Below are 13,216 nucleotides of genomic sequence, written 5' to 3' on the forward strand. Positions count from 1 at the left end.
ACCTTTTATTAAGGCTTGCTCTTTTTTTTTTTTTTTTTTTTTTTTTTTTTTTTTTTGACGGGAAGGCTTGCTCGTTATTGTTATATTTTTCTTTCAATTTTTAATATTCTTGGAAATAAAAAACGAAAAACAGAAAATCAGAATTGTCGGCTTTCTAATATTCATGATATCAATAAGTTTGACAACTAATTTTTTACTTTCTATATGACATGTATTGTGTGACTTTTAAAAACAAAATACTAAAAACTACAGTAATACAAAACAAGACATAAATTAACGTAGTGACCATTTTCATTGAGGAACCGCTACTTTAAGTAACAGTTTTACAAAACCGCTACCAAAGACATTGGTTTTGCTTAGTAAACAACGTACTATAAAACGCTAACTGTTACCTCAAACGCTACCATCAAATAGGACCTATATATTCAAGGTAGCAGTTTATATATCCAAGGTAGCAGTTTATAATAAAACAATATTTTCATGATTGAGTTTCAATCTGATGCAAAAGTGTGAACAAGTTTTATAATAGCCATAATTTAGTGAATCGTTCCTCTATTTCACTCATCAACATTTACCACCTGTCGTGAATCGTTCCTCTATTTCACTCATCAACATTTACCACCTGTCCACCTCCAACCTTTAAAGACTAATACATATTACATGAAGATCAAACAACCATGGCTAAGATAAAATATACTCCGTAATAATTAGATTTTCACAATTTGTTCCCGATATGAACTCTTAGCTTCTCTCCGTCTCATGTCCAATACATGAATTTCAAACTAATGCCATGAATATGGTCATCCATCTTTTGTTGTGTAATGTACTTAATGTACCGAAATTAGAGCCACAACCACAACTAGAGGTGGGCATGAGCCGTGCCGGGCCCGTGCCAACACGAGCCTGCCAGCGGCACGTTATGGCACGATAATCGAGAAGTGGGCCGTGCCGTGAACACGATTTCAAGATGAATCCGGCACGAATCCACGGGCGGTAGTTTGGCCCGCCAACATGGCATGCCCGGCACGGCCATAAAATAACATAAATAATAATAAAGAATTATAATAATAAAAATAAGAATAATAAAAAGAACAATAATAATATAATAATAATAAAATAAACATAAATTAATAAAATTATTTAAATAGTATATCCATTTTAAAACTTGTTCAAAAGAAATTAAAAAAATTATTGGCAGCCCGGTGTCCAGCATGACACGCCATGCACGTGGGCCGTACCATGATGTGGGCTGTGGTGTGCTAAATGGTGGCCCGGCATGGCACGACACGTCAAGTAATTAGTGAACACTAGACCCTAGTGTAGGTACCACACCCTACACCCCCCTCTAAACGCAACATTTAGCATCCTACCCACACCTCCCACTAACCCACATAACATCAGTAACTACCCACTCCCCCCCCCCCCCAACTATCCGCAGTAAATGAAAAAATAACCGCCCCTACCCCACATATATATTTACATTAAAAAAAAACCTCCAAATTTCAAATCATTTCTCTCTCTAGAAACCATCTTCTTCATTTCTTTAGAATTTCTCTCTCATCAAACCCAACGGAAATCGATTTAAATTACTGCAAAATTGCTTCAAAATACTCCAAAATTGCTTAAAATGTCTGATATTCGAAAAGAAATTAAACAATCATAACAATATTTTGATAAAGAGTAAGTAATTTTGTTCATTTTTTTGCAATTGTTGTGCAATTTTATGAATGAAACCTTATTTTTGTTCAATTTCTTGCGATTATGGTGTGATTTTGCAAAAGAACACTTCAGAGAAGAACATACAAGATGCAACTGCAAAATCGGAGCAAAATGTAACTAAGGAGTAAGTAATTTTGTTCATTTTCTTGCGATGGCGATTGTAGTGCGATTTTATGTATGAAACCTAATTTTTGTTCCGTCTTTCCAAAAACAACAAATCTGAAAGGTAAAAATTTTAAAATGTACATTTTTATTACATAAAATGTTCATATTGGATCTGCATAATATTGAATGTTCAATAAGATTAATAAATTTCAATTTTAACTGATTAAATTTTCATAGAAGGACAAGAGGGAAAAAAAGGGCCTGAAAAGAGAAAAACCCTAAAGAGAAAACTGTGGAAGATGTCATTCCAAAGACAACAAATCTGAAAGGTAAATATTGAAAAATGTACATATTCATTACATAAAATGTTCATTTTTGATCTGCATAATATTAAATGTTCAAGAAGATTAATAAATTTCACTAATTAATTTTATATAGATGAACAAAAGCAAGACATGGCAAAGCCTAAAGAAATGAAAGATACAACTGCAAATGAAAGCCTAAAGAAAGGTAATATTTATTATCTAAAATGTTCATTTATATTGTATATATTAAACATTTGTCATCCTATTTACATAAATGTTTATTTAATGTTTTATATTTGATCATTTAATATGCAGCACAAATGACATCTGATTATGTTGAAATTGAGGATGAAACTCATCTGATAGATAAAGATTTCACAAAAATAAGTGAAGAAACAGCTGCCTCATCTCAAAAGAGTGAACAGTCAACCAAAAGGAAATCAAGATACAAAATGGTTGCAAGGAAAAACAAAAATAAAAGCCCTATTGTGCCAAGTGGTAGAGTTACAAGAAGCCAATGTAAAGGTAATACTTTTCTATTTAATAATAAATATTACATTTTTAACTTTACTAACATAAAATTTAAAAACAAAATAGATGTTCTATTAGATGAATCTGAAAAGGGAGGCCAGAAGGAGGCTGTTGAGCCTACCGAAGAAACCGTGAAAAAAGGTCAGAAAAGAAGAATGTCTACAAGAACTTCTCCTATCCAAAAGGAAGCTGATGCACCATCTGCAGCACCTACTCCAATCAAAAAAATGGCAGGTGCTCCTGCTGAATATGTTGCAGCACCTCTTAAAAAAATGTCAGGTGTTCCTGCTGAAAAAGTTGTACAAGAACAAGCCAAAAAGGGTAAATGTTCAATTTTAATATATAGAATGATCATATATAATGATGTATTATTAATGTTCAATTTCAATATATAGGTGGAAAAAAGAAAACTGCAGAAGAAGTGAAGAAAACTTCTAAGGTTGCTGGCAAAAAAAAAGCATGTATATAATGATATGTTATAAATGTTCAATTTCTATATATAGAATGATCATTTATAAAAACAATTTTGTTCATTTTATCATTTTGTTACTGTTCATTTTCAATACATTAAAAATCATATGGAGATGATTTTTATATAAATTTCAATTTTCAGTTGTCAGCCCTGCCAAGAAAAATGCTGGGAAGAGGAAAAAAATACAAGAAGTACCATCTGATGAACCATCTCAAGATCCTACTGATGAAAGTTCAACTGACAGTGGTGATGATAGTGAAGAGTCAATATATAAAGCTGAAGCAGAGCCTGCCAGTGAGGAAGATAATGAGTTAGAGGAGGAGAAGGAGAAGGAGGAGGAAATAAATCCAAAGAAGAAACATGCAAAGAAGGGGAAGGCACAGAAGTTAGTGAAGGCAAAGGCTGAAAAGGGGGAGCAAAAGTTGGTAGTGTATGATCAAGGAAAGAAAAGGTATGGGAAAAAAGAAAATGAAAACTGAAATAGTTGAAGCAATGGAAACTGAGGAAGTTGAGGAAATACAGGAAGAGGAATTTGAGGAAGAGAAAGCATCAAAAAGAGGAGGACATGTCAAGTTCATGCAATGGATAGATAAAATGACAGCTGAGCAAAAACAACAAGTTGTTGATATAGGGTTAGGATCACTTCTTGACATTAGTTTACCTCAACTTGATCAAAGGTTCTGTAATTGGATATTGGGAAGTTTTGAAGAGAGTAGCCAAACTTTTGAATTGCCAAAGAATGAAAAAATAGAAATTGAGGTAGAGGATGTGAGGGTAGTTTATGGCTTGCCTACAGGAGAAATTCCAATTGTTGAGGCAAAGTCTGATAAAGCTAGTGAGGAGTATGCAGAATTTCTGAAGAAATGGAGAAAGTCATGGGGAGGAAAAACTCCATCAGTGAGTCAGGTATGATCAGTTTTAAATGTTCATTTATAATACATTAAATGATCAACAATTACAAATATTTTGGTCATTTTGTTTACAAATTGTCAATGGATACATACATGACAAATTCATCAAAAACAGACCACCAAGTGAACATTTCATAACCAATTTTTTAGCAGTGGCTGTGAACTGTATGATGAAATGCAGTGCAAACAATCAATGTCATTTCAAGTTTCTTTTTTCTATGATGGACAAAGAAAAAATAAGAAATTTGAATTGGTGTCAGTATGTATTTGACTCACTTATCAAAAGTCATGTTGATTGGAGAAAGAAGCAAGGCAAGGGGTTCTACAAAGGCCCTCTGCAATTTCTGATGGTAAATGCTTAGATACAAAATGTTCATTTATATTTTGATAAATGCTCATTTCTTTTATTGTTAATGTTCATTGTTTTCTTTTTTCTTGTTGCTGTTTTATTTTGATAGGGTTCAGAGGTTAGACAAAAGGCCTCCAAGAACATTTCCTATTATATCTGCATGGAAAAGAGACATGGTTCTTGAAAGGATAAAGACTGAATTTGATTTGGGATTTGGGAGAGGAAAAATTCTACCAAGGATTGCTGCAAAAGTTGAAGAAAGTCCTCAGGTTATAAAAATGATCAATTTCGTTAATATAAATGTTCATTTATATGATCTTAAATGTTCATCTGCATAATTCTGAATATTCATTCTTATAATCTAGGTTTTCATGAATGATTTTGTAACCCTGGTAAAGACAACTTGTTCAAACCTGTCAAAGCTTTCTACAAAATTGGTGAAGGCAAAGGACATCTTTCCTGGAAATGACTTGGTCAAAAAAGTTGATGAAGTGTTAGGAAAGGTGGCAAGTAGGGAACCGTCAATTCTAAGCCAAGATGAAGAATTCTTTAGCAGTGATGATTTCCTGAATGCACTTGATCAAGCTGAGAAGGATCTGATGCAAGCATCTGAAAAGCAAACAACTGAGAAGCAAATGACTGAGAAGCAAGTTCCTGAGAAGCAAATGACCAAAAAGGGAAAGGAAAAAGAGCAAGAATATGACATCAGAAAAGCTTTCAGCTTGGGGTTGACTCCACCTTCTCCAGCCATTGGTAAATTCTAACTCAAAGACACTATTCTGATTTTTATATGCAAAATTCTCAATTTGTGGTCTAAATTATTTTAATTTGTTAATTTTTAAAAACAGGAATGGGACCCAACACTTCAACACTTGGTAATATAATTGAACCACCAACAACTTCAACAAATGGTAAAATGTTCATTTATATAATAAATAATGTACATAAGTGAAAAATAAATCTTCATTTCTAATTATTATGTGTAATACTATTAACTTTATGTATATCCATAATGATGATTTATAATACAGCTGAAGAAATGGATATGGGTAAAACTTCAGCAGCTTTAGAAGAAAATATTGAAGGATTGCCTAGAAATGGTAGAATGTTCAATTATAAAGAGTCAAATGTTCATTTACAAAGAAATTATATTCATATCTAATTTTATTTCTTCTTAGATGCAGGATCTGGTTCAAAAGTTGATGATGAGACAAAGTCAGATATTGGTGGAAAAAGGGATGATCCAATCGGAGAAGCAGAACAAGACAAGGAAGATGTTTTTGAAAAAACAAATAATGATGAAAAAGTGGAGGGGTAAAAACTTGAAGACATGTCTTACTATTAGGGTTATGTAATTAGTAAGGATAAATTATCTAGATCGAACAATTTAACTTATGTAACTATTGTGTTGTAACTTCAAACTGGTGTTTCGTAAACTATTGTATGTGTGTACAATATTTTGTTGAATATGTAATATGAATGTGTGGTTTATGTTATATAAATATCTTTCATTTTATGAATTGAAAACGCACATAACGTATTATATGTACTGACACTGTTTGACATTTCAGTGAACCCAAGGAGACTGATACAACATCCTTAAAAGTCACAAAAAAGTACATACATAAAACTAATGTTCAAAATTATTAATGAACATTTTCAGATAACTAAATGTTCATTTTTTTTATTTAATATGTCCAGGAATGATGAAAAGAAAAAGTCAATTGCAGAAAAGGATAAAAACACTGGAAAGCAAAAAGTTGAAAGGTACAATTTTATATTTTTTTTTTTATATACATATAAATGTCCATTTATATAAGAAATAATGTTCTTAATTTCACTACTTTATTTAATGTACAACAAGACCACAACGTGAAAAGCAAACAATTCCTCTTGCTTTCCGATCTCCTTACATGATCAAATAGAAGGATCTATTCAAAGATGACAAAACCATGAACCAAGTTGCAGTAGACTTTGCACTAGGTGGAAAAGATGAAAGGTATTTACTTTTACTAATTTTACTTAAGGTTAAATATAATCTTTGAAAATATGTTCACCTTTATATTACTAAATGTTCATATTGCAGTGCACTTTTATATTATGATGGGTTGAATCACATCAATAGACAAGAAATGAAAACACTTGGAGATGATGTTGAAGTGACAAATTGTGTGATAGATGCATGGGCAAGGTTTCTTAATCATAAAAAGCCAAGAAACAAGATTTACTTCTCAACAATGCTTCATGTTAGTTTTACTTCTTTTTTAAAGTTTAGGTGTTGTTTTATATGATTTATAATTGCTAAAAATTCATTAATTTTGAATATGTTTGTGTCTATTTCAACAGTACATTATGTGCACAAATAAAGTTTGTCAAGAAGGCTCATCCATGGAGAAAAGAATTGAATCCTTCATAGAAAGAATGAACAACAAGCTGAAGGGGAATAAAATTGATAGCATTGTTGGATACAAACAGGTATTGCCATGATAATCATATACAAATGTTCAATTATATTTAGTAAAATGTTTAATAATATTTTATTATTTGTTCAGGTCTTCTTCCCAGTATCAACTTCTCAACATTTTTTTCTGTTGTGCGTCAATCATATAGAAGACAAAATTCATATAATAGACAATAGAAAACTGCCACAACATGTCTCGGTCCAAGGAAAGTATGAAGAACAACCAAAATTGATGGTGAGATAATATGTTCATTTATACTTAGATACATGATCAATTATGTGTTATTAAATGTTCATGACTTCATCACAAAACCAACAATTCAACAATTTTTTCTGTTGATTTTATCAGTTAAAAGGATTGGCAGAATACATGAAACACCTTGGATATGAAGATGCAAATAGAATTGAAGACTACACAGTTGTTTTGGAAAAGATGAAATGGCGTAGCAACGATGATCATACAAACTGTGGAATTTACATTATGAAGCATATGGAAACCTTCACTGCTGATCCTAATGAGAGTTGGATTTGTGATTTAAAACCAAACAATGTAAGTATGATAAATGTTCAATAATATAAGATATAATGTTCATTTATAAAACAGTGTTTAAAAATTAAAATTTGATAATTCATTTTCTTCAACAGGTGAACCAAATTAGGAAGCTTAGGATCCAATACACAGCAGAATTGATGTTGTTTGAAGAAAATTTTGAATCAAGAATAAATAGAAGGAAAGCAAGAAAGTTTGCAAAGGAGTAGTATCATATGTTCATTTACAAATATGTATATGTTCATATATTATATATAGACTTATAGATATTTTTTTTTTCTTTTTAAGAAATAGACTTATGAATTTTATTTGTTAAAAATTTATTGTTGATATTTCATTTTAATCTTTGAATGAAAAAATTTATAAGTTTTATAAAATGGATAATTGTTCTTTACTTTTGTTCATATACAAATGACTAAAAAATCATTTATAAATGTTGAATTTTAAAAACATATAAAATTCTAATCTAAAGTTTTAATTGTTCTTTACTTTTTTTTTTCATATACAAATGACTATATAATCATTTATAATTGTTGAATTTTAAAAACATATAAAATTCTAATATAAAGTTCTAATTGATCTTTACTTTTGTTCATATACAAATGACTATATAATCATTTATAAATGTTGAATTTTAAAAACATATAAAATTCTAATATAAAGTTCAACATTACAAAATATATAAAATAGAGTTAAATAGAACTATATGAAACAGACAAAAAAAATTTATGTCTTTAAAATAATAAACAGAAAATTCAACATTACAAAATAGTACTTAAACCACCATTACAAATAAGAAGTTAAATCCACATTTATAGAGATCTAATATACTAACCTATTTATATTTATTAGCCAAACGTTTAGCTATAGTTGTATCAAAAAAGGCTAACAACCTGTCATACTTAGAAGAAATTTTTCCAGAACCTAATTGAACATTTCTTGATTGAACATTTGGAACACGAGCACCTTGATCATTTCTTTGAACTGTTGGAGGAATAACTTGAACATTTTGAACACGAGAACCTTGATCATTTGTTGAATGAACATTTCTTAAATTAGATTTGAACTTTTCTAGATTGAATTGTGAACAATTCTGGGGGGCAGTTTGAACAATCCTAGAAACCGTAGGTTGAACACCAGCAGGAGATTTTGTTGACACACTAGGTTGAACACGAGCACCTTGATCATTTCTTTGAACTGTGGGAGAAATTACTTGAACATTTTGAATACGAGAACCTTGATCATTTCTTTGAACTGTAGGAGGAATACCTTGAACATTTGTTGAATGAACATTTGTAGAATGGAATTTGAACATTTCTGGATTAAAGTTTGAACAATTCTGAGGTGCAGTTTGAACAATCCTAGGAACCGTAGGTTGAACACCAGCAGAAGATTTTGTTGAAACACTAGTATGAATTGGAACTCCTGAATTAACTTGAGAATAAGTTTAACACCAGCAGAACCTTTATTTTCACCAACATTGGAACGAGATTGAACAGCAGAAACACCTTCAACAACATTTAAATCTTTCGCCTGTAAAAAAATTAAATTGATCATTATTAAAAGTATATATGATCAATTACAAACACTTATATAAACATATAAGGAAAAAAAAACCTTAGCAAGAGGTGAAATATCAACATCAACAGATATGCTGGATTGAACAGTGCTTTCACCAGAAGCCTACAAAAAATAAATAAAATATTATATACATAATATATGCATAAAAATAAAATAAATTTATAATTAATAGCAAACAAACATACCTGATCAAAATCATTAGAAAAACTCTGATCCGATTCCTTAGAACTAGAAGGAATTTCTTCTAAAACAACTGAATTCAATCCAACCTATATTTTTAAACAATTAAAAATCATTAATATATAAAATATAAATAAACTTTTTTTTTAACATTTAAATTTACCTGAGACTGTTTATTTCTCAAAACAATCAATTCAGTGGGATCACTGATAGAATTAGCATAGGTAACAGCACACCCATTCTCATCAAGTTCCTATATATATATATATATATATATATATATATATATATATATATGTTCATTTCAGAAAACACAAATGTTCAATACTGAAATATTAAATGATCATATACCTGTACAACTGCTTGCCCTATACCCCTTTTGTAAGGAGTGTACATTGACTTTTTCCTCTTCCAATTACCCTTTGCCTTGTTGCACTGCTTCTCCAAGGTGCTCTTAGGCCTTACATTCCTCTCACCTTTAGGCCTAGCTTTTGGAGGATTCTTGTTCTCAAGATCAACAATTTCAACCTCTTCAACAGGTTCACTAAAATCAATTGCACCTGATATGCTCATAACCTTTTCTTTTAAAAGATTGAAATAACATCCAACCTCTGCCCTTGCATTCAAAGAATTCTGACAACTTGTTATCAACTTAACAAACTTCGAAGTGTTTGTGACCTCCAAACTCTAGTAGCCACAATATTTGTGCTCAAAGTAGGTTCTTCAATACCATGACTACACATGGCAGCATTTGTCCATCATTTCATTATATACTCTTGTGGAATATTACGCACACAATGCAAATGATAAACTCGAAGAGAATGAGAACCAAGTAAACCAGTCTCACTAAAGTACATGCATGTGCAACAAACTGCATGTGTTTCTTTATTGAAAACAAATTCATGCTTAATTATATCCTTCACAGGTCTCCAAAGAAGATATGAATATTCTGGAAAACACAAACCATTATCAACATGATCATAAGCAGTCCCCTTAATGAACTCTTCTTAAAAAAGAACATAAGCTTGAATAGTGTACAATGATCTTGCATGAACTAATATACCAATATTAGCAAATGCTAGGTGCCTATTACCCCTCAAAGTATTAAAATCTTTGCCACCTTCCTTACTTCTCCACTCAGAAATGACATCAAGAAAAACATGATAAAAATCACATAAACCTTGGGTCTTATTAAGACGTTGTGAAACTGACTTATTAGTAGTTTCACTACGTTGAGAGGACAAAACACCACCAGACCAATACTTCTTAGAGTAAGCAGGACACCACATTTCTTTTATTTTATACAAATCACATAACCAATCAACATTTTCACACTTGTATTTATCCAACATCTTGTACAACAGAAATGATCATATATTAATTGAAATTTGAACAAAATATAAATTAATATATGTACATTTATATAAAGAATAATGTTCATAAACAACATGGATACTAATAAATATTATGATATCATACAAAAAACATAAATTATATGAACATATGTAAAAACACTAAATGTTCATATACATATGACATAATAATCAAATATATCACATAATAAAAATCAAAAATAAATATTAAAATAATAATATACCTTTTCCAGAAATGTTCAAATTCAGGAGGAGTTTACAATACTTCAAAAGATATCCAAACAAATCTGTAAAGCCTTCCAAAGCTCTCAATGATCCAATGTGTTTCTTCGAATTTTGTTCAAGATGCCATACACATAAACGATGATGGACGGTTGAAGGAAAAATGTTTCTTATACCCGCTGCAATTGCTTGTGCTTGATCTGTCATAATTGTAATAGGACTTTTCCTTCCCATTGACTGTAGAAATGTATCAAACAACCAATCAAAAGACTCGGTGCGCTCATTAAGAATAAAACCCATACCAAACATGACATTATTACCATGATGGTTCATCCCAACAAATGGAGCACATATCATTCCATATTTGTTAGTTCTATAGGTTGTATCAAAAACCAACAAATCTCCAAAGTAATGGTAATCTCTCATCATCCTACCATCACGCCAAAAAAAGCTAACTAAGCACCACTATCATCTTGCTCAAAATCATAGTAAAAATCTACCTCATCCACATGTCTCTTCGCAAAATATTTAATCAATTGGTTACTATCACATCCTTCAATTTTGACAACTTTTTCAGATGATACTACATTGTACACATCAGGAGCAATAAAAGAAAGATTAGGAGATCCACCAACCTCCTTCTTTAGAACCCTCAAAGAATCAGTAACTTTGACTCCGCTCAATTTCATTGTAGAAATGAAGAGAAGTGAATTTTTATTGACAGCCCTTTGAGACCTTATCAAATGCCTTTTTTCAGGAGGAATCATATCATGATTATGAACCATTTCATGTCTTGTACATGTATAGACACCTAAATGATCAATATGAAACTGCACAAAAGATAAACAACCAGTTCGAATATCCAGCTTCTCATAAACCCTTTTATTCTTACACTTATCATCTTTGAATCCTTCATTACAACAAACAAATCTTTTCATCAAAAATGAATCATCTCTTCTTCTTTTACTCTTCCCAATTCGAATTCCAAAACCTTTCCTAAAAGCATATTCGTTATACGCATCAAAAGCTTCATCTTCAGATTTAAATTGTTTATCCTTTAATTCAGACTTTGATGCTTCTTCATAAACAATATTATACTTTTTTTTTCCATTGCACAAAGTTTAAATATACAATTATAAATGAACATAAAGGGTTTCAGGAATGAACAATAATGAATAAATAAAATGTTCAAAAATAAAACAGCACATGATCAATTTTAAAATTAATTAAACCAAAGAAATGTTCATAACAAAAACACACAATTCTAAAACACAGAGCAAAGAAATTAAACCACCGAAATGTTCATAACAGAGTATCACAATACAAACTTACAAAATATAATATAATCAAACTTACAAAATTTCAGCATAATATAATCACATTTGAAAGTTAAAACAACAAAAATGAATCATAATATATAAATTAAGTTCAAATAAACAAAGCATTATAACATTACAAACTTACAAAATATGAAAAATTACAAAATTATAATGTTAATTACTAACATTGTTGAGCAAACAATTCAACCAAACGAACAAATTATTCAAATAAACAGAGCATTATACAATTACAAACTTACAAAATTATCAAAAATTACAAAATTATGATGCTAATTACTCACATTGTTGAGCAAACGATTCAACCAAACGAACTCCAGAAGGAAACAACCACTCGCAATCACGATCAAAATCATCGCAATCTCCAGATGGAGAATTTGCCATTGATGAACAATAACGATTATCAAATTCGAATGAATTAACCAGAAAAAAATCGATTCAAAAATGGTGAAAATTGAGGTTGATCAATTACAAAAATGGAGGTTCATCAATTGAGGAGAGAGAAAATATAGAGTTTAAATTAATATATATACGTAGCTTGAAAAGAAAGAAACAAAGAATTAAGGAAAAAAGGAAAAAAAAAAAGGAAATAATTGAAGAATGAAGAAGCTTACAGGGGGGTGTGGGTAGCACGCAAAACACTACGTTAGATGGGGTGTAAGTAACACTACCTACACTGTAGTGTAGAGTAAAATTTTCACACGTCAAGATGTAGGCACGACACGAGTCACCATCAAGTACGGCCCGCAGCGGCCCAGCACTGCATGTTGCCCACCTCTAGCCACTACCCATATATCATGCATTACATTGGTTCACTTTTGCCATGATATAAGTATGCAAGCAAGGAGAGGAGCTAATTACAATAGAGAGCTCCCATTAATTAGAAAGAAAATTAAAGTAGATGAAATGACAAAGCTGCCTTACTTATTGGGTAAAATGACACTGATATCCCCTCAGTCTATGAACTTGATCGAATTTCCTCGGAAAAAACATCCAACCCAATAATATCAAATTGGAAAGGAGGGGGGTTGGTAACCTTCACTTGATGATAAATGTTAAACGCCTACATTGCTTTTCATGAACCATTGGCGTAGCTTCATGCTAAGTGAAAGTTGATTGA

At 30.9% G+C, this 13,216-nt stretch overlaps 1 protein-coding gene across 1 annotated transcript; it reads right to left on the reverse strand.

The window, feature by feature from the left end:
• Positions 1-11,214: 11,214 nt before the first annotated feature.
• Positions 11,215-12,480, reverse strand: LOC145583838 (protein FAR1-RELATED SEQUENCE 5-like). Its single transcript, XM_081640801.1, has 2 exons — positions 12,381-12,480; positions 11,215-11,792 (listed from the first exon to the last, which is right to left on the reverse strand). Exons 1-2 carry the CDS (start codon positions 12,478-12,480, stop codon positions 11,215-11,217), a joined length of 678 nt encoding a protein of 225 aa, XP_081496927.1.
• Positions 12,481-13,216: the final 736 nt, after the last annotated feature.

Source organism: Chenopodium album, chromosome 16 (assembly GCF_948465745.1).
Source record: "Chenopodium album chromosome 16, dcCheAlbu1.1, whole genome shotgun sequence".
Classification (NCBI taxonomy): domain Eukaryota; kingdom Viridiplantae; phylum Streptophyta; class Magnoliopsida; order Caryophyllales; family Amaranthaceae; genus Chenopodium; species Chenopodium album.